This window comes from Solea senegalensis, linkage group LG8, assembly GCF_019176455.1.
Source record: "Solea senegalensis isolate Sse05_10M linkage group LG8, IFAPA_SoseM_1, whole genome shotgun sequence".
Taxonomy (NCBI): domain Eukaryota; kingdom Metazoa; phylum Chordata; class Actinopteri; order Pleuronectiformes; family Soleidae; genus Solea; species Solea senegalensis.
In genome coordinates, this window is record NC_058028.1 from 26,982,128 (window position 1) to 27,004,322 (window position 22,195).

At 42.0% G+C, this 22,195-nt stretch overlaps 2 protein-coding genes across 3 annotated transcripts; both read right to left on the reverse strand.

Annotated features, from left to right (window-relative positions):
• Positions 1–3,671: 3,671 nt before the first annotated feature.
• LOC122773113 (extracellular calcium-sensing receptor-like) lies at positions 3,672–8,511 on the reverse strand. Of its 2 annotated transcripts, XM_044031512.1 has the most exons (8): positions 8,223–8,511; positions 7,694–7,988; positions 7,376–7,462; positions 6,931–7,200; positions 6,064–6,339; positions 5,366–5,593; positions 4,784–4,907; positions 3,672–4,705 (listed from the first exon to the last, which is right to left on the reverse strand). In XM_044031512.1, exons 1-8 carry the CDS (start codon positions 8,486–8,488, stop codon positions 3,786–3,788), a joined length of 2,466 nt encoding a protein of 821 aa, XP_043887447.1. In that variant the 5' UTR covers positions 8,489–8,511; the 3' UTR covers positions 3,672–3,785. The 2 variants fall into 2 exon arrangements, 1 of the variants encoding a protein (XP_043887447.1); XR_006360858.1 differs by lacking the exons at positions 3,672–4,705; positions 4,784–4,907; positions 5,366–5,593; ... (2 more) ...; positions 7,694–7,988; positions 8,223–8,511 and adding an exon at positions 6,510–6,621 and having other exon boundaries at positions 6,931–7,000.
• A 3,643-nt stretch (positions 8,512–12,154) lies between these two features.
• Positions 12,155–20,135, reverse strand: LOC122773014 (extracellular calcium-sensing receptor-like). Its single transcript, XM_044031380.1, has 8 exons — positions 19,871–20,135; positions 19,430–19,718; positions 19,259–19,345; positions 18,502–18,693; positions 17,528–18,061; positions 14,217–14,419; positions 13,848–13,849; positions 12,155–13,243 (listed from the first exon to the last, which is right to left on the reverse strand). Exons 1-8 carry the CDS (start codon positions 20,119–20,121, stop codon positions 12,351–12,353), a joined length of 2,451 nt encoding a protein of 816 aa, XP_043887315.1. The 5' UTR covers positions 20,122–20,135; the 3' UTR covers positions 12,155–12,350.
• Between the last annotated feature and the right edge of the window lie 2,060 nt (positions 20,136–22,195).

Sequence of the window (22,195 nt, forward strand, 5' to 3'; positions counted from 1 at the left end):
TTTGTTTAATGGTTGAATTTATGTTGTTAATATGATCAATCTGAGTTAAAACTGTTAAAACTGGTTAATTGTTGAGTTGATATCTCTGGCCAGTGACTCTTTTGTTTCTTGTGTTTGATTGATTTATTAATATAATTTAACATTTCTCAGTTTATCAATTGATCAGGCACTTCTCTCCCCACCCTCCAAGAGCTGTTCAACACCCGCCTCACCTGTAAAGCCACCCGCATCGCAGGAGATCCCACACACCCGTCACACAGCCTCTTCAGCCTGCTGCCATCAGGGAGGAGACTGCAGAGTCTCCGGGCCAGGACCAGCCAACTGAGGGACAGCTTCTTCCATCAGACTGTCAGGGCACTCAACTCCCTCCCTTGACTTGAAAGAACTGAGATAACAAAACAAGACATGAGCAAAACTAACACTACAATAGATCTTTGACTTGGCTCAGACTTCAAGTGGCACAGACGCTGACGCCACATGTAAGATGCACTGGCAACTGAAAGTGGGAGAAGGGAGTATATGAAAAGAGTGATGGTAATGAGCACCAGGTTAACACGATCAGGGAATCCGACACACAGAACAGACAGACAAGGTGCTCTCAGGAAGTAGCGAAACCCCCTACCAAAATAAAACAGGAAGTGACATTGAACTAAAACTAACACAAAATAAAACAGGAAGTGAGACTGAACTAAAACTAACACAACTGACAGTGCATGACAGTACCTGGAGGCTGGCAAACCGGTAACGAAGTCCAGGGAGATGTCGGACCAGGGACGGCTAAGAACAGGAAGCGTCTTTTTTTTCTGTGCACACACTCTGTGATGTATTCCCTCACGTCCTGATCCAGGCCTGGCCACCAGAACCTTTGCCGGATCACATCGCTGGTCTGTCTGGCCCCCGGATGAGGTGTGAGCCCAATGAATGACCTGAGACAGCATGGGTTTAGGGACATACAGCCTATTAGGCGGGCAGCCACTAGGTGCCGGGTTCACCCCAAGTTCACTTTTTACCTGAGTTTCTATAGGCCAAGTCACCGCTCCCACCACACAGTTCAGTGGGAGGATTATTTCAGGGTTTGCCATAAATTGAGTCTCTTGGCTTTACGTATATATTTCAGATTCTTATGCTCGGTCCAAACCAAAAAAAAGAAGCTGAGCCCCCTCCAAGCAATGCCTCCACTCTTCCATAGCCACCTTCACTGCCAGGAGCTCCTTGTTCCCCACGTCATAATTCCGTTCGGCTGGGGTGAGTTTCCTGGACAGGAAGGCACAGGGGTGTTGTCTGCTGTCCTGAGCCGCACTCTGTGACAGGACCGCCCCTACCCCCTCCTTAGATGTGTCCAGCTCCACCACGAATTGGTGTTGCGGGTCCGGGATGATGAGGACCGGTGCTGAGGAGAATGACATCTTAAGGCATTGAAATGCCTTCTCCGCCTGTGGATTCCACACAAACTGAGAACTTGGTGAGGTCAGTGCATGTAAGGTACCAGAGAATTAGCTAAAGTTTCTGATAAACTTGCGATAGTTAGCAAATCCTAAAATCTGCTGTACCTTTTTCCGGTTGGTACGAGTAGGCCAGTTCCTTACCGCACTGACTTTCGCCGGGTCCATTTACATCTTCCCCGGAGAGATGATGAATCCGAGGAATGTGACTGTGTTGGTGTGGAACTCACATTTTTCTGCCTTGACGTACAACTGATGGGCTAGTAGTTGCTGGAGGACCTGGCGGGTGTTGTGGGTCTGAATGTCCGGGGAAAAAATCAGAATGTCGTCAAGGGAGACAAAAACAAAACAGTTCAGAAAGTCTCGCAGAATGTCATTGACCATGGATTGAAAGACAGCTGGAGCATTAGACAAACCAAAAGGCATCACCAAATACTCATAGTGTCAAGTGGGGGTATTGAAGCCAGTTTTCCACTCATCCCCTTCCCTGAACCTAACTAGATGATACGCATTTCTGATGTCTAGCTTGGTAAATACACAGGCTTCCTGGAGTTGATCGAAGGCAGATTATATGAGGGGGAGAAGATAACGGTTCTTAATTGTAATCAATTCTTGGCCACGAAGAAGAAACCTGGCTGGGGATGAAGATGGTCGAATCAGCCCCGCCTTTAAAGATTGTTTAATATAGTCCTTCATGGCTTGTTTTTCGGGAGGTGAGGGTGAGTACACCCTCCCCTTAGGGATAATCGCACCGGGCACGAGGTCGATGGGACAGTCGTATGGTCTGTGGGTGGAAGTGATGTGGCCTTTGCCTTACTGGTGATAAACTGTGGGCACTAGGGATACATCTGGGCTGTCAGATCTGATTAAGAGGATACAAAGTTTTTCTCACAGTGGAGATCATGGATGCTGCAAGGGACTTTTTCCCACAAAATTTTGAGCATTGCCCTCCCCATGATTCTACCTCCCCGGTTCGCCAATTCAGTTTGGGGTTGTGTCTCTTTAACCAGGGGTAACCGAGTACAAGCATGTGAAAAGGTGATTTGAATGCATGGAAGGACAGGTGTTCAATATGTTCATTAATAGTCATGGTGACGGGCTCGGTGCAATGGGTGATCTGGAATAGTTCGCTCCCATCTAGGGCACTGGCTGTGTCTGGAGAGGGTAGAAGAATCAGGTTAATGTTCAGTTCTTGGATTAGTTTCATGTCCAAGAGCAACACCTCGCTGGTGTCGCTTGGTCGAACACCCGTCGTAGGGCGGCAATGAACCCGTCAGATGAATGGCAGATGGGGGAGTTGCGATCCCACTCTGCTGTGGCCCACACTGCTTCTCTTCTTTATTGACTTTACAGGTTCTCGGCATTGTAAGATATCACTACCTAATATTTTGTAGTAGAAATTTACAGAGCAGTGAGACACAAGTCTTCCAATGTGGCTGCCATAACCGAAGTCCCCACTGAGTGTTAAAATATGACATGTCTTGACTTTTTACACTTTGCACATTGACCTGATTTCATTATGAAGATTGTGAGTCTTCTAAAATATTGCTGTTCTGGAACTGCAGTCATTTGCCAGGACAAAGGATGTTGCTGTAACCTGACTGACCTGTAATTTGTCAAATCAGCCCCAAATTATTCCAGGTTTGCCAAGAGTCACAGCTTCAATACATCTTCATGTTAACATATCATGGGTTGTCATATCTTGGGCTCTCCAACTTCCTCCCACAGTCCAAAAACATACAGATTATGCTAATTGGTGACAGTATAGATGTGAGTGTGAGAGTGAATGGCTGTTCATTTCTGTATGGTGGCCCTGCAATTGACTGGCAACCTGTCCAGGGTGTTACCCCACCTTTCATCCCTGGAACCCTCAGTTGGAGGATAAAGTGGTAGAAAATGAATGAATGAATGATGGATTTGTGTCTCTTAATGGCATGACCCCCAACAGGTGTTGGTTTTCTGCCAAATTATACATGTTATATTTTAACAAACTCCTCCTTCAAACTTTATCTACTAAACTTTCCATGTTGTTCCATGCTATGCATGAGCACAAAAGTGCCTGACAAATGCTGCCTGTAGTGTTGTTTTAGTTTTTCATAATTGGTCCTTGAGCTCATGTCTATACATTAATGTTAACATGGCATGACTAAATAAAGATAAAATAAATATATATAAAAAAACATTTACTACTAAAAGTGGTCCATTAACAAATTAGTGATTATAGAAAAATAACTGGAATTTTTTTTTAATTGATTTATTTATTGTCTTTATTCCCTGCATGTTGATCTGTAAATATGAGCCAATGCTAAAATACAGAGTGGAGCAGCCAGAGAGAAAGCAGTATTAACTTTGAAACTTTGTGGTGCCTCGACCCATGATGGCCTTCTTTGTGTTTCTCTCTGGTCTGAACAGGATTATATAACATTTGGGTCCAAACAGTGCCACCAACAGGCCAAAACTGGAGGCCAGGATGGCAAATACCTCCACTGCATCTGCATATTTGCCTGGTGAGTTGATGTAAGCAGGGACAAAGGCCACCCACACTGCACAGAAGATCAACATGCTGAAAGTGATGAGTTTGGCCTCATTGAAACTGTCTGGAAGATTCCTTGCTAGAAAAGCTAACAAACAACTGAGGACAGCCAGTAAACCAATATAACCAAGTAAAACTGCAAAACCAACTGTGGACCCAACTGCACACTCATAAACTATCTTGTCACTGTGATACTGGGTGTTTTTATGAGGCACTGGTGAAGCAGAGACTAGCCAGGCAGTGCAGATTGCTGCTTGAACTGAAGTCAGAACCAGAACTGTCCCTCTCTGCTGCACAGCACCAAACCACTTGAGACTGGACTCACCTCCTGGTTTGGAGGCCCTGAACACAGCCAGAACCACCATGGTTTTCACCAGGATACATGAGACACAAAGCACAAAGCTGATACCAAATGCTGCATGTCTTAGTTGGCAAGTCCACGGTCTGGGTCGTCCAATGAAGAGCAACGAGCAGAGGAAACACAATTTGAGCGACACCAAGAGAAGAAAACTGAGTTCTGAATTGTTGGCTCGAACAATAGGTGTGCTCTGATGATGGATGAAGATGCCCAGAACAACAACACAGATAAATGTACCCAACAGTGAGGTAGTTGTCAAGCAGATACCCAGAGGCTCATGGTAGGAGAGGAACTCTGTTTTCTTAGGAACACAGTGGTCACGCTGGGGGCTGGACCAGAAATCTTCTGGACAACTGGTGCACTCCATGGAGTCTAAGAAAAGAGGGAAAGTGATGAGATACATGTTTATACAACATCTGTGAACTGTGATGTTTAAAACTTTACACTCACCAGTTGTATTGCTGATCTTTCCCTCAGAACAAGGGACACAGTCAAAACAACACTCAGGTTCCCCCTTCTTTCTGGCCATGCGGGTACCTGGAGGACAACTCTCACTGCACACAGACCGAGGAGGCTGTGTGGAGAAAAAAAAGCATTCGTTATTATATCTTATGAGGGCCAATTCATACCTTCCATGTTCCATGTCAGCATAGTGTCATACTCAAAATACGTATGTAGGCAAACTCAATTTCACATCTCATTTCAGTAGCAGTGATTTCTTTGCCAGACGTTCGGCTTTATTTGTATGTCCTTGTATTCTTTAACTGATCATCAATCATCATTGAATAACCTCAAGGAAGCAATTTATGGTAATAAATGTCTATTTCTTTGTCTTTTCTTCAATCAAAACAATAAGGTCCCACCAACTGGAATGGAAAATGATGTCATGATAAATGAAGCAAACATCCACGAAAAATGGGTAGATGATGGCATTCATTTTGCAGGACAATAGCAGACCTCTGCTGACTTTTAGAAACAGTATGAATTCAGACCAATCAGGGATGCAACAAAGTCTTAAAAATAAGTTGTCACCTGTTTGGATTTAAAGTTCCAGAAGATTTTGTCTTCATCCAGTGTGAGTTCTTCACCTTTGAAGGTTGACCTCTTAACCTCACCCACTCTCTGAACTTGATTTCTTCCATCAGGGAGCCACACCCAGTTCATGATGTCATATATTGGTATGGTATCACCGTTCTCATCAAATGACACTTGATCACCAAATGTTGTTGTGAAGTTGACTTTTTCCAAGTAATACATAAGCTTTGATATGAGAATCAGACATAAAAGGAAAAACAAAAAGACAGCTTGTATTGTTTGCCTTGGAATCACACTTTTTTTTTTACAACATGTATATCGACTTAAAATTAATTTAATTTTGAGTCCAAGTGAACATGTGTGCCAAAATTGAAATGATTCCCTTAAGATATCATGTTTACAAGAACAGGAACTGTCTGAAAGGTGGAACTCATTTTTGATTGACAGGGGCAGACAATGAAACTTACATTACACGCACCCTCATGAACCTCTGTGGACACACGAACACGGTATATCTCAGGTGAACTGGGCTTTAGTATCATTTCATTAGCATTGTATATTAAATCTTTGACCTAATTTTCACCCAGTTGTAAAGAGGCATGCTTTAATTTACAAATCTATATACACTTTTCAGTTATAAAATGAATACGAAGGATTAAGTGAAATGAAGAATTGAATGTAAACTGATATCTCACCTGCCATGGCTCCAGTCTTTGTAAATGAGCACAGGTGTTGTTGCTGAAAGGTCCTCTCCCTGGCTCACACTGCAGCATGTCATCAAGAGCATACGCCAGAGTGTACACAGCCTTATACACATTATACTCTGACCTGAGGTCTGAAACATCCAGAAAATCAGTCTCCACATTCTCTAAAACTTCCTGTCCAGTGCATAATTCTCCTGCCACTTCCACCCAACCTGCTGGAGGTGGTGCAAATCTACACTGAAATGTGTGTTCCCAAAACTGATTCACCTGAAAGATAATTATTTTGTTAATTAATGTCATGATATTAATGTCACAAATGCCAAGTCAGAGGGAAACTCTCACCATGCTGTTTCCTACTGTGTTGTTGTGATGTAAATCAGGACGTATTTGTAACATAAAGTCTTTGAGTCCTGGTATTTCTCCTCGACGAATGGCGATGCCTAGTGTTCCACCCAGGTACGGCATGAGGTGAGGAGTCTGGAGCACATCAGCTGATGACCATGCTTCACTGGCCATCCACTGCAGGCCTGTCACATTCTGCCTCACCACCTGGACATTACATTATAACAACTATATACATTCATACTTGTACCAGGAAAATAAAATCTACTTTCCACAGTCTGAACAATTTTATCATCTGACCAATATGGTGGCTGGTCTCAGTCTTAATGACATTTCAATCATTGTAATTAGGAGTCTATCTTATGCTGCTGACTGTAAATTACCCGCTAATTTTATCCTGTGACTGTATTTCTCTAATCCCTGTGGCCCGTGCTTTGTTTCCAAGCTGTATACGATCTCTCTCTCTCTCTCTCTCAGACCAAAGTTTTTTTGCATAACTATGATTTTAGGACTGACCTCTTCCATGAGGTTAATCATGTGACTCTCATGTGCAAACACAATCACCACTCGAGCTGTAGATTTCCTCATCACATCCACTATTCTCCTTAGTTCAGCAGGGTCATCACCCCAGGGCAAAATCTCTGTGTAAGCCAGACAACCTCCACCAGCTGGACCCAGATCAGAGTGAAAGGATCGGGCAGCGTGGACTCCATAATCATCATCACTAAAGAGCAGACCTGCCCAAGTCCAACCAAAGTGTTTTAGAATCTGAATCATAGCATTAACCTATGTGGACACAGAGCAGAGAGTTTAGTGCACAGGCTAAAATCATCTTTACTAGAAATCCTGCTAGACAGGTTCATCAAAGAGTCATGTTTAATCACTGTCTTTAAGTGTTGAATATCTGACACCACACAGTTCTGAAAATGTTGTAACATGGGATACAGAGATAAACTCTCACCTGAAAAGCATCACTTGGGATCGTTCTAAAGAAAGATGGGAACTTCTGTCTGTCACTCAGGCAGGAACATGTGGCAAAATAACTCACCTGCAAAAAATCAGATCTTGTATCCTAAAAACAGGCATAGTCTGCTGACTTGTAACTTGTTATGTTGAATACGACTTGTTATTAACTTTATTTTAGTGTGCATTTAAATTAATTGGACATCATTATTATTATTATTGTTATTAACACTAATGGTAATAATAACAATAATAATAATAACAATAATAATAATAACAATAAACAATGATTGACTTGAGAAGCAGATATACTTACCAGAGGCACTCTGTACAAACCTAAAACTGTGGATATGGCAACAGTACTTGAAGAAGAAGAATCTCCCACAATCCCTAGGACTGGAGGAGTTCCTACACAGTTCTCCTCTAATGTAAGTTGCTTTTCTTGACCACTGACTAAGGTCAGTGCTGCACGAAATCCAATTCCTAGTTGAAGGCAGTTATCATACAGACTGTATCCCAGAGTCACATTAGGCAGCAGGTTGGAGTTTCTGTTGATTTCATCAATAGCAAAGGCCATGGTCTGAGCCTGTCTCAATCCTAGAACATCAAAACTAAAACCATAACAAGTGTTTACTATTTGATATACATTATACAGCAACTGTGCAAAGTTATGGATCTTCCACAAATACAGTTTCTGCAGTTGACCATCAGTATCAACAGACGCTATAAAACTTTCACACAGGTCAGATATGATGTAATTATTTCACTGTATTAAGAAGACAATTAGAAAAATATCACTAATATTTTAATTCATAGCAGGCTGTTAATTTCCCCCTCAGACTCACCCATAGCAGGTCGGCTGCTCTGGCTCTAAGGTAAAAGACACGTCCGGGTCGGCAGAGAAGAAATGGATTTGGAAAAGTCCACCTAGAATCACATCTCCAGTTTTGTGCATCCCATTTAGATGAAACTGTCCCTGCAACTGACAAGAGGAGGAATAAAGAGAGTAGGACACGGCAGAGGAAAAGCAGGTGAACAACATTAAGGAGAGGAAGCTGCTGTCTAAAAATACCCTCATGACTTTGCTCTGGTTCATCACTACATTGTGCATTTTATTGACTTGCAATTGTTAATCTTGCTCACTACTTATTAAGGCAGAATAAGAAGCTGTTGGGGCAGGGCCTAAAATAGTATTTGTGACTATGTCTGTGTGTGTGTGTGTGTGTGTGTGTGTGTGTGTGTGTGTGTTACCACTTGTGACCTTCTCTGCCATAAGCACTGACCTTGTCAGCAAAAGTAGACTTCATGGAAAATATGGTCCTAATGAGGCCACCCATGTAACTTTAGGAGTAAGATTTGAATTCAGGTCAGGTTAAGATTAGGCATTAATTGGTTATGGTTAAGGTTAGAGATTTAAGGATGTTTTGTCAGTGCACGCTCCAAACCTGTGTGAACGCATGTGTGTTTAATCTCACACAGTCGATGTCTGTCCCCACACATGAAAAGTCACACTTTAGATCTTGTGTTGTCATCCACACTCACTCAATCACTAATTTTCTACCACTTTATCCTCCACATGAAGGTCACTTGTGTCAATCTCAGCTGATGGGTGAAAGGTAGGGTACACCCATCACAGGGCACATAGAGACAAACAAACGTCCACACTCACAGTCAATTTAGAGTGTGTCCAGTTTGCCTCATCCCTAAAGCTGAATGTTTTTGGACTGTGGGAGGAAACTGGAGTACCCTGGAGGAAAACATGGGGAGAACATGTGAACTCCATGAAGAAAGGCCCTTGTTCCAACCATGCTCTGTGCTCCCTAGTCTGGTTGAATCTTCTCACTTCAGTGCTGTTGACATTATCAACCTTTCGACTTGCATGGACATTTTGGACTCAATCAACCAGATGTTCTAAACAGGTTAGGGTTAGAGCTGTGCGAGCTGTGTGAGCACATGCATCCAGTTTGGCTGCAGCCTTTGCCTGGTTTCACACTGGATGCACGTATGGCCATTGAGGGCTGTTGTGGGTCTCTCTTATCATTTTGTCACACAGATTATCGACACCACTCACACTGGCTGCATGCTCAATTTGGGATGATAAATCTCACCTATTTTTAACATGAGTTCTTGACTGTGATAACCACCACACTTTTAACGGTAGCTGCTGGGACTCCAGATTCTGTTTACACAAACCTAGATTCTACAAAAACGTGAGGTTTCCGATGAGGGATAATAACACTCTAGACCAAGACTACACTAACATTCCAGATGCCTAAAGCCACCCCCCTGCCACATCTTGGACTTTCAGATCATCTCTCTCTGTTCCCGATCCCTGCTTATAAACATTTAATCATTAGACAAAGACCATAAAGACCATAGACAAAGACTGTTTTGACTTGAAATTGGGGAACAAAATTGCTCAGATCAGCCTGTCTCCCTCCTTTGTGTTTTTGTATGCTGCGTCTTTCGTTTTGGCCTCATCCAGAGATCAAGATTTTTATCCAGCCTTGTTGTCGGCTTTGTGTTGTTTTTGGGACTTCTTGTGTTAGCATTTTTTGTTAATAAAGACCCTTTTGCAGATCCACATCTGGCAAAAGGCTAATCACCAAATCTGCATGTTTTTCGACTGTGGGGAAAAAAATGTTGAACCCGGAAGAAACCCATGCACACACGGGGAGAACATGCAAACTCCATGCAAAAAGGCACAATAAATATCACTTTTCTATTATATTATTGCAAAAATCTGAAGACGCGATCAAACAACTGAAGCCTTAAAACAATCACCAAGTAAAGGCCTTGTCTCTCAGATGACCAAATAGCTGACATAGAGTGGGAGGGAATCTATAGTTATAAAAAAAGTTATATAAAGCAGTGATAACACACTTATACATGCAGACACTTGGGTGATGGAGATCTCAGCTCTCTTTATTGGTCTGAGATTAGCTCTGGGTTTGTTTGAACTCTTGTCTTCAATGGCTCAGGTTGGTCTGAAACAAAAGTCTGGACTCACGGTTGAGTCAAGATCTGGTGCCGGGATCAGTACTGTGAAATGTAAGCTGCTGGGGAAAGCTCATAGCTCTTGGGTTCTGGGCAGTCCTTGCGTACCTTGGCCTATTGGCCGTCTTGTGTTTCATGTTAGCTGTCCTGTCTCGAAAACTACCTAACAATTTTAATGAAGCCAAGCTCATTACCTTCAGCATGTTGATATTTGGTGCACTCTGGGCCACATTTATCCCTGCTTATGTCAGTAAATCTACTGTGGCTGTGGAGATATTTGCCATCCAGGCCTCCAGTTTTGGATTGGATTTCTGTGCATTTTTGCTCCAAAAAATGTTTCATCATATTGTTTCGGCCAGAGAACAACACCAAGAAAAGTTTGAAGTGTAAAATAACTTATCACTTATAAAGTTTGGGTCACAACTTATCACAATTTTACATCACAAAATTACAGAGTTTGTCATCTATTATAATTGTTACACTGTTACATTGTAGGGTGTATCCAGTCTTTAGGGAACATTGGCCCTGATGGTATCTAATCATGAGGCCGACTCCCATGTGATCTGGTTGAGTGATGTAAGGGCTTGGGGGCATTGCCAGTTGACATGTAAAATAGTGTGTTGTTCATGAAGTGTGCTGATGACACACTACATGAAGTTACATCATCTGACACACACATACACACACAGAAGATCTTAAGGGAGTGTGCCAGAGTGTTTCATCAAAAAGTTCACACCAGAGAACAAACATTAACAAAGGTCAATCTAAGACATGTAAGTTTAGGAAGGAGTTAAAATTATTAACACAGAATTTGCTTATTTATACATTCACACATTTTTCACATGATCATATTGTTCATGTTTTCTTTGTTTCTTTGTTCATGTATTCTTTATTTATTGTTATTATTATTATTATTATTATTATTGTAATAATAATAATAATAATACTAATAATGATATAATAATTTAGAAATCATGTTGATCATGTGGTCCCGGAAATTGGACGTTTTACTCTTTGATGCCAGTGGACTGGAGTACACTGGAGTGCATTAAAAAAATTAACATAACATAACATAACATAGCATAACATAGCATGACATGACATGACGTTCTCTTACATAAGGCTTATATCCATTTTAAATGACAAAACCAGGTCTTTCCAGAAAATCTTCAAATTTTGCCATAAATGCAGTCCGTCTGTGTTGGGGGGGAAGTCTACTGGAAGGGCAGAACACACAAATATAAATTTAAATGCTCACTCACTAATCTTCCACCGCTTTATCCTCCACATGAGGGTCACGGGGGAGCACTGGTGCCACTCTCTCACTCACAGTATTTTGACTATCCAATTTGCCTCATCCCTAAATCTGCATGTTTTTGGACTGTGAGAGAAAATCAGAGAACCTAGAGTAAACCCACCAGTAAACTGTGGCCAAATATAAAAAATACTGGTATCCCTTGAAGAACACACAATACAAGACTTTACACTCTTAGAAGCAACTACCTGCTGGTGGCCCTCCCATTAAAGCTAAAGTGAGTGTACACCACAACAGCAGACCTTCTCTTTCTAGCGCCCTGCCATACAACAAAAATGCTGATGTCACATGCACAATCACTAACTTAATTGCCAAAGCAGCAGATAAAGGTATTTGACCCTCGTTACCAACACCCTGGTCGTGAACCGTTGAAAACAAGCGCTGAGAGATGTAAACTCCACACAGAAAGGCCCTTGACCAAACCAGAATTCAAACTGGTGACAATCTTGCTGTGAGGCAACAATGTTAGACACTCAAGTCTTTATTTCAGGTGAATTATTTATATTTATATTTATAGTTCTTTCTTCAAGATATACAATAAAGTGATGAGATCAATGTAATCATTCAATTTCTTACACACTACAATTTAAATTTTTACAGGCTACAGGCTGAAACAACAATTAACAATAAAAATGCTATTTCCTGCATAATTTGTGTTTGATCATTTCTTTTCTTTCCCCATCAGGTGCTGTTTTGTATTCTTTTCAGGCTTCAGTAAAATAATGTAACTCTTTGGAGCAAACAGGCAGAATAATAAGCCAAAGCTGGAGGCCAAGATGGCAAATGACTCAACTGCATCTGCATAATTTCCCGGGGAGCTGATATAAGCAGGGATGAATGCTAGCCACACAGCACAGAAGATCAGCATGCTGAATGTGATGAACTTGGCCTCGTTGAAGTTTCCCGGCAACTTTCGAGCCAGAAAAGCCAAAACAAAGCACAGACAGGCCTGTAGACCAATATATCCAAGAACACACCAGAAAGCCAGGCTAGAGCCCACACTACACTCCAGTATGATCTTTGAATGTTCATATTGTGTATTTCTGGATGGAAACGGGGGAGAATCAATGAGCCAGGCAGCACAGATAACCACCTGAACCAGAGTACAGCTGGAGATAATGGTCCTCTGCTGTTTAGGCCCCAGCCACTTCATGATGTTTTGCCCTGGCTTAGTGGCAGTGAATGCAGCCAGTACCACCAGGGTCTTCCCCAGGATACAGGAAATACACAGTGAAACTGTGATGCTAAAGGCAGTGTGGCGCAGCATGCAGGACCAATATGTTGGCTTTCCAATGAAAAGCAGAGAACACAGGAAACATAGAGTCAGTGCAAACAGTATGAAGAAACTGAGCTCAGAGTTATTCACACGGACGATGGCTGTGTGTCTGTAACAGAAGAAGACTCCACAGACAGCCAGAGTGAAGCAGGCGCCCACCACAGACATCACTGTCAGGGCTATTCCCAATGAATCGAAGGTCAAGTACTCCACTTTCTTGGAGATGCAGGCTGTTCTGTCATTGTTTGACCAGAAGTCCTCAGGACAAATTGCACAATCTACTGAGTCTAAAGGGAAAAAAGTATGAACAATTTTCAGTATTGCATTACTTCTCCACTACAATTGTAAGAATGGAATTCCTTTGTCTTTTTATTGTTCAGCTCAAGCTCACTTGTCAAATTGCTAATTTTGCCACTGTCACATGGTACACAGTCAAAGCAGCAGATAGGCTCCCCACGACGGACAGCCTTCCGGGAGCCTGGAAGACAACTGGCACTGCACACAGACACTGGCACCTAGAGTGGAAAGACCATGTACTGATATTGGTTAATCTATTGACAGGTGGAAAATTCCTCAAAACCACTTGTCAATGAAGTATTTGTTACTTCTAGTGTTTCTCAATTGTGTTTAACACAGTGTTTTGAGTTTTATGTTGGTTATATATATTTGGTCAGCATATGTCAGTTTAGTTTACAGGTATGCCGGTACTCAGCAAACAACCTTTTGATGGTCACATGGTTACAAGCTGTACACTGAGGACTGGGTTCCTGCCCATAAGCTATTCCATAACCTGTGATTCTGTTAAATATATTTAGCTGTAGATCTATGAGAGCTCTTCCGGAAGCATTTTATGTCATGAAGAATGAGTCATTCATTGTCTACCGCTATATCCTGCACAAGAGGGTCGTGGGGCACCAGAGCCAATCCCAGCTGACATAAAACAAAAGGCGGGGTCAGACCCAGGACGGGTCACCAGACCAGCATACAGAGACAAGCAACCATTCACTCTTACATTCCATAAAGAAAGATCCATGAGAAAACAACAGTGGATAATACTGTAGGTCACCAAACACATCACAGCTGGGCTTTGAATCTCCGTTGTGTATGAAAACAAATGACCCTGTATAAGATCCAGTCTGTTCTGTCCACGTGACTTACCTCCATCTCAACCTACAGAACTTCAACAGATGGCATCTGATGAAGGTAAAAACACAGTGTGAGCAGCTTGCCTCACTCTGATGTCCTGCCCACATTATCCTGTCTTCCTGGATCAACAGCTCCTCACCAACAGCCTTGGTTCCATCAAACAAACCCACATTGACAAATTCAATGTTTCCTTCTGTGCCTCTCTGCCAGTTGATGATATCATAATAGGGTACAGAGTCGCCCTTGGCATCAAAGTCCACCTCTTCACCAGCAATGTGAAAGTTCACTTCCTGGAGGTAGTGTTGTAGCTTGAAAATTAGAAAGGAAAAATATTCAATTAATTTAGTAAAACATCTAAAATTCCCTACATGCACAACAAAGGATCTTTTGTTACTATTATTATTATTCAAATTTGTATTAGTGAGCACTCCAGATGATCTCAGATCATCTCTCAGGTGAAGACACCTAATTTGGCATCCTGGGTCGGCGTAGTTACATGTGGTCTGCACTTATGAGACCTTGAATGAACAGTCCAATTTTCTAAAACAATGTTGAGTCGACTTATGGTAGTGATATTCAATTTTATTTGAGTATTGCCAAATCACAAGATCTTCATCTAGTATGTGTCCATTTTAAGACAGAAAATTAAAAGAAAACCCAACTATTCACACAATGAACAAGCACTCGGCATCAGTGAAGAGAAAAAAACTCCCCTTTAAATGGAAGCAGTAGCCTCTGCCTCCCATTCTACTCTTACAGACTCTGGGAACCACAAGTAAGCAAGCATTTTGGGACCAAAGTGATCTGTTGTGATGATAAGGTAAAACTAGGTCCGTAAGGTATGATGGGACTTTGCAATTTAAAATGGCATTTTATTGTAACTAGCCCAAGACTCATCTGTTCAACAATCATGCTCTTTAATCGACAACTTGATCAGCCAGGAGAAAATGTCAACAGGTGGTGTCCAACTTTCACGGGGCATTTTGACCCTGAACCACAACACAACGCCCTCCAGTTGGTGGGTCGGCAGTGGTGGCCAGTCAGTGCCCATCTCCTGGCCCCCAGCTCAACTCCTCCCTCCTATTCCAAAGCTAGCAAGACGGATCCTGCCACCTCCCCAACCTACGGAGAGCTGCCTTCCTCCTCGAGGTTGTGCAAACACCAATAAGGCCAGATGTGGCCTTAGTGGTGTTTGCACAACCTCGAGGAGGAGTAGTCTCCTTCCCAGGTTCACCTTCCTCTCCCAGGATTGCGCTTCTTGGAGGAGGCAATGTTTGGTTTTCTTGGGGGCTGATGGTTTCTCCACTTCTCTGAAGAACTGTATGGATGGTGTTGGACTCATACTGGTCTCCCGCTTATTCTGTCTCTCCCGCTCCAAGATGTCGGCCAGTGCACAAAGAACCTTATCATGGCGCCACCTGTATCTTCCCTGGCTGAGAGTTGTCTTGAATCTCGCCAGTATGTTGACCATTGTATCTCTCCCATTGCATAGCCTTCACAATAGGTCCTCCCTCATTCCCCATCTGTGGTGGTTCATGGTGACAGAAGGGAGCAGTGAACGGAGCAGGAAAGAGATGCAAAAGGGGTTTAGTCTCTAAATCTCAGGATTTGTGAGCTTCTGCTTCGGCAGGACCCACTTTGTCCATGTTCCTTGTGATCTGAGTTTGACAGCCCTCGACCTCTGCCTTTCTTTCTCCAAGTGTTGGACCTCAACTTGGATTATGTCTCTCCTGCCTTTGGTCTGCTTTTCCACACTGCTGGAAGTGGGTGGATCCGAGTCCTTGCCTTCCTACCCAAGGGTTCTCGATGATGTCCTTTTGCTTCAGCGCACTTTCAGCTCTTGCCACTAATGTGTCAGCTGCCCACTTGCGTCCTGATCTCATAGTGACGCCTGCACTTATGACCTTCTAATCCATGGTGTCTTGATAGATCATCACGACCCTGCACTTTGCCACCTTGAACTCTTCAACCACTGATGATAGGGATAGTTGTAACAGCCATTTGTCTGCCTGTTTCTCTGTCCTGAAAATATTGCATCTGTCAGTCAGGGATGTGTTATACCATTTCCCTAGGCACTTAATTGGGTTTTCCTCAATTGATGGTATCGTCTCCCCCTGGACTCGCAGCTGGAAGATGGAACTTGCTGGTCACTTTTCTCCTTCTAATCACCATGCTTCTTGATTTCCTTGACTTGAACTTCATCCGAGCCCACGTTGCCATGTCATCAAGTGCCTTCAGGATCCATCTTGCTTGCACATGGGTTGAAGTTGTTACAGTAAGGTCGTCCATAAAACCTCTTATTGGAGGTTGGCGGGTGCTGGACTCCATTAATGGCCCTCTGGATTCCTTTCCTGCAGCGGTTATGAACAGGTTCATTCACATGACAAACAGGATGAGGGAGATGGTGCAGCCTGTTACGATTCCCTTTTCAAGTTCCTGCCACTGAGTTGTGAAATGGGCAGTTTTGAAAGTAGCTGGAAATCATTCCCCTGATGACTTTCCTTGGCTTCCCACATCAGCTGGTTGAGGGTGCCCGTATGTTCCAAGAACCCGCACAAATCTGCAATGCTGCCCCTCTGGACTGAAGTGTCCATGGAATGATGGAATGATGCCTTTTGTTCATTTTCTCCACAGTTTCCATAACCTGCAGAGGAGCATTGGGCATCTCTTGTATACTTTATAAGGTAAAGCACTTGGTCCTGGGGCAGATGCTGAACGGGCTTTCTGTACACTGTCCTGGACTTTTCTCCATATTGGTTCACTGGTGCCGAGCTCTTCCACAGCCGTAACTGTTGTGTCACCCCGAAACACCCACTCAGACTCTCAGGAAACTCTGGGGGTATTGCTCATTGTTTTATTCCATAGCTTTGATTGGTGCCCTCTTGTGAGTGCTGTGGTCGAGGTTGCTAGCCTCGCCCACCCACACCAGTCTTCCTGGAAGTCACTGGTAACCCAGGGGAAAACTATTGTTTGTATTATGTAGAGATTGTAGTAAAGGTGTAGTGCTCATTAATCCAAATTTGAACAAAACAGTTTGAGAGATATAAATCTTATGTTTGCATGAGGAAGTCTTGTAAATTTAACTAAACTTCATGGATAATGGAAGCAACAACAAGTGTTGCAATATGTTTCAATATGTGCATTCCAGTGTCTATTGAATTCCAAAACAAACACACGTTGTTCTACTTAATAAGGTACTGATTAGGTGCTCACCTGAACCAAATCTTATTTTACTATTACATTGCTGTCAATCATCATAATTGGACAAAAAATAATTTGAATCAAACAGTTTGATACTGAAGGTCATTAGAAGGGCTTAAGTCATGTAAAGCTAGCTTGCAGGGCCCACCATTGGACTTTGACTCACTGTGTGTAATAGTAAAGAAATAGTGGATTTGAATTGAATTATACAGTACCTGCCAAGGGTGTATGTTGTTGCTTTGAGCACATGAGTTGTTCTGGAAAGGCCCCCTCCCTGGCTGACAGAGAAGGAGGTTGTGCAGGGAATGAGCAATGGCATATACACCCTTATAGACATTATAGGCGACTCTAGGGCTGGATGTATTCATGTAGGCTGAGTGCTGTTCCAGCAGAGACTCCTGACCAGAGCAGGGTGGCATCTGGGTGACAGAGGATGGAAAAGGACTGCAACCATACAGAGACTCCCACAGCTCATGCACCAGCACATTGTCAGGATATCTGTTAGGGTTTACTGTCTGCAGGAAGTCACCCAGTCTGAAGATATGACCTTTTCTGATGCCAAACCCAATGGTTCCTCCCATGTAAGGGTAATACTCTCTCCCTGAAAAGACTGATGCTGTAACCAAGGCTTCACTCGCCACCCACTGGATTCCAGTGATGTTCTGAGTCATGAGGTCTCTCAAGAAAGGTGTCATCTCCCCCTCAGCTGCAAATACCACCACCACTTTTGCATTAGCGCTATGCATCACCTGTACAGACGGTCAGATAATGTACATGTAGACAGGGTTTTACAAGGACACTGAGTGACAAGAAAAACTGAGTGACATTAAGAATTACGCAGATGTACACTGTGAAAACCAACTAGTATTACTATAGACCTTAGTATAAGGCGATATTTCAGGTGTTCATTTTGAAAAACAAAAAAAGAAACAAGGCTTTGAGCTGATGCCCAGCTGGTGCTTTTTGCCAAAGTCAGGTCATGTTTTGTTTATGTGACATTATTCATTTTACTCGTGTTATGAGCTCTTCATTTTCTGGACATTGTCTTGTGTTTTACAATTCTGATCCTTTTGTCATTGTTGATTGAAAGCACATGTACTGACCTATTATTGATTTAATTGCTGTGCAAGCAGTGTAAATGGGTATAAAAGATGTGTAGACATCAACAGTGCCCACAGTGTTTTCATACCTTCATGATCCTTAGTCCCGCCTGGCGAGTGTAGAGCAGAGGAATAATTTCTTGGTAAGCTACACATACTTTGGTGTCCTGTAATTCTCTCAATAAACCTTTTACAGCAAAGCGGCCATAATCATGGTCTCCTCGGAGCAGCCCCACCCAAGTCCAGTTAAAGTGAACCAGCAGCTGTGCAATGGCTTTCACCTTGGCTCAACAGAAAAAAAAAAAAGAAAACTCACTCAGTTTCATATCACAGAAATTAAAAAACTCTCATAAATGAAAAGCAATATCTTCATAAATGTTTTGGTGTTGTGCCCTGTTATAACATGTTTGTATTCTGTAAATGATAAACAATGGAAGTTTGGCAGAACATATAAATATTGATGTGTTATTGAATAGGGATTAAACACATAAGCATTGTTAATAAAATGTAAGCAGTGCTGTATATGACTCTTAAACAAGCAGAAAGACTTACAATGAAAAAGACATCAACAAACATCAATAATAAGGATTATAACAATAAAGGATTATCAACCGTAATTATTATAATGACCAAACCTGAAAAGAACACTAACATAATATAAGAAAGAGGAAAACTTATATATTTTAATCCATTCCTTAGTGTTTGAAGATGCCTTTTTTATTAATAGTTTTAATTTGACAGTTTAAAGCTTTAAAGGTAGTTGTAATAATTATTTCTGATGACAAAGTAGTAAATGTGTTGAGCATTGACTGAAAACAGTAACTGACCACATGTTTTACATTTTACCTGGTAGTCATCATTAGGAATTACTCTGAAGAAGGTTGGATATTTGTGTCTGTCTGACAAACATGCACATGAAGAAAAGTAGCTGATCTGTGTAAAAACAGTGCAGTGTTACTGAGAAAAGAAAATAATACAATTTTTGTGATGATTTACGTGAATAAAAGTCACTGTTACCATGGGGATCCTGAATGGCTGCAGGATTCTTGACACAACAATAGACTGAGCGGATCCAGAAGCCCCAATCACAGCGAGGAGTGATGAGGCATTTGTGCACAGAGAAGAGTTTTCCTCACTCACCCCATTCAGCATCGATAAAACAGCTCTCTGTACTGTTAGTGGATATCCACATGAATCAAAGATTCTGTAGCCCAGTGTGTGATTCGGCAACAGTACTGGATTCTGGTTTATCTCCTCCACTGCCAGTCTCATAGTCTGAGCCCACCGGAAAGCCCTGGGATCAATTCTGTGGCTGATACAGATGAATATATTCTGTTAATTTAAAAACTCTAATGATTATAAACACATTCAGTCCATTTTATATTAAGAGTGCAAACTTAGACATAATTCACAGGAAAAAGTAAGTCAAATCCTCCCAATATCATCTATGAAACTCACCCATTACAATTTATCGGTGGTGGTCTGTAGGTGCCGTTAAGGTCTGGCATTTTCAGATTAAAATGCAGGGGGAAAATCCCACCAATGACATAGTCCCCCTGGATCACAAAGTCTGGCTGGAAGCTGTTTAGAAGAGTGCACTTTGAGGCTGCTGGTGGAGCTGCAGTGGTGATGCTGGAAAGTGAGCTATCAGTTAAAGTGAGAACACTGATAGCAAAGTAAAGCAAAGAAAATAAAGTAAGTGAAGTCATAATGTTTCTCTGGGCTGAGGAGAGAATGAGAAGGACAGAGCAAAAGATAAGGCACTTTATAATGTAGTATTATACCTTCTCAATCTTGCATCTTATTAATGACAGAGTGGCTTTGGATTGGACAGTCGTCCACAACCAGGAACTAAAGTGGGTTAATGCAAACTGTGGGGAAAAAGATGTCATATCTGACATATCTGACATATTTTCAAGTATTTCATATTTTGTGTTAATATGATTCCATGGAGCTCTGCACAAACTGAAGTGTCACCACAATGGCAAATGGTACAAGGTTTAATTTACAGTACATGCATGAAACTTGGCAGGGTGATCAGACCAAGAACTAGACAAAGATCAAGTGACCTACTGAGTTTAACTCCTTCTAAAGACTTGTACAGAACATCTGTGTGATCTTTAAACAATAAACATGAAACGTTACTAAAAGTTCCAAGCTACCTTGCAAGGTGTGGCTTTGGCACAGCAGTAAATTTGCATGATCACTATAAAACGCAAAACTCGTATTTCCAACATATAACAAGTGATATTGTATTAAGATCTTCAAAAAATCCCTCTTGGTGTCATGACCTACACTCAAGAGGTAGCTGGTCATTTTTAATTTATTCTTAAATTTGTATCTAGTATTAAATTTGTCCCTGTTATATTCAGTCATTACAGATGAAAAGTGGTGTGTTGCTCCCTTTTGTGTAAGATGCAAACCAATTCAATTCCATTTCAATTCAATTCAATTTTATTTGTATAGCGCCAAATCATAACATACATTATCTCAAGGCAAAGTACATAGAGAACATCAAGGAGAGCAGAGAACCCCAACAGTTCACACAATGAGCAAACACTAGGCATCAGTGGAGAGAAAAAACTCACTCTTAACAGGAGAAGAAATCTCTGACGGAACCAGGCTCAGAGATGTGCAGTCATCTGCCTCGACCGGTTGGGGTGAAAGGAAAATGGGGGACAGAGGAGAGGTGGGGGACAGAAAGGGGGGAGAGAGAGAGAGACCAGGAGCAAATACACAACAACTGTATCAGGTTACAAGTTTATACAGTTACTGATATTGACTTTTAATTATAGCACAATAATAATGGTGATGATATGTATGATATGGATAGCCTCGAAAGATGGATCTGGATCCTGCAACCTGCAAGATGAGAATACAGAGAGAGAGAGAGGGAAGGAAGGAAAGACACAAACTAGGGAGAGAAAGAGACAAGGTTAATGACATATAATAAGTCATATTCATACCCTGAGTGTGAGAGAGTGAATGTGCGTGCACTACAGGAAAATCCCCCAGCAGTCTAGGTCTATAGCAGCATAACTTAGAGATGGTCCAGGTTTCCCTGAACCAGCTCTAACTATAAGCTTTATCAAAAAGGGAGAGAGAGACTCTGCCTCCTGAACTGTCATTTGGAAGCTGGTTCCATAGGAGAGGAGCCTGGTAACTGAAGGCTCTGCCTCCCATTCTGCTTTTACAGACTCTGGGAACCACAAGTAAACCTGTATTTTGTGACCTAAGTGGTCTGTTAGGTTGATAAGGTAAGACTAGGTCTTTCAGGTATGAAGGGGCGTGACCATTAAGTGCTTTGTATGTGAGGAGGAGGATTTTAAATTGAATTCTAAACTGTACGGGGAGCCAGTGTAGAGAAGCTAACACTGGAGTTATATGGTCTCTCTTTCTAGTTCCTGTCAGAACTCTGCTGCAGCATTTTGAATTAAGAGAAGGGTTCTAACAGACTTGTTGGAACATTCTGATAATAAGGAGTTACAGTAATCTAATTTAGATGTAACAAAAGTATGAACTAGTTTTTCAGCATCCTGTAAAGACAGAATGTTTCTAATTTTCCTAATGTTCCGCAGGTGGAAGAAGGCTGTTCTGGAAATTAGTTTTATGTGTGAATCAAATGAAATTTCCTGGTCAAAAATAACTCCAAGGTCCTTCACAGTGGAATTGGAAGGCAAGGTGATGTCATCTAAAGTGACAATGTGATCAGAAAGTTTTTCTCTGTGTTCAGGGCCGAGTATAATGACCTCAGTTTTTTTTAGTTTTAAAGTTTAAAGTTAC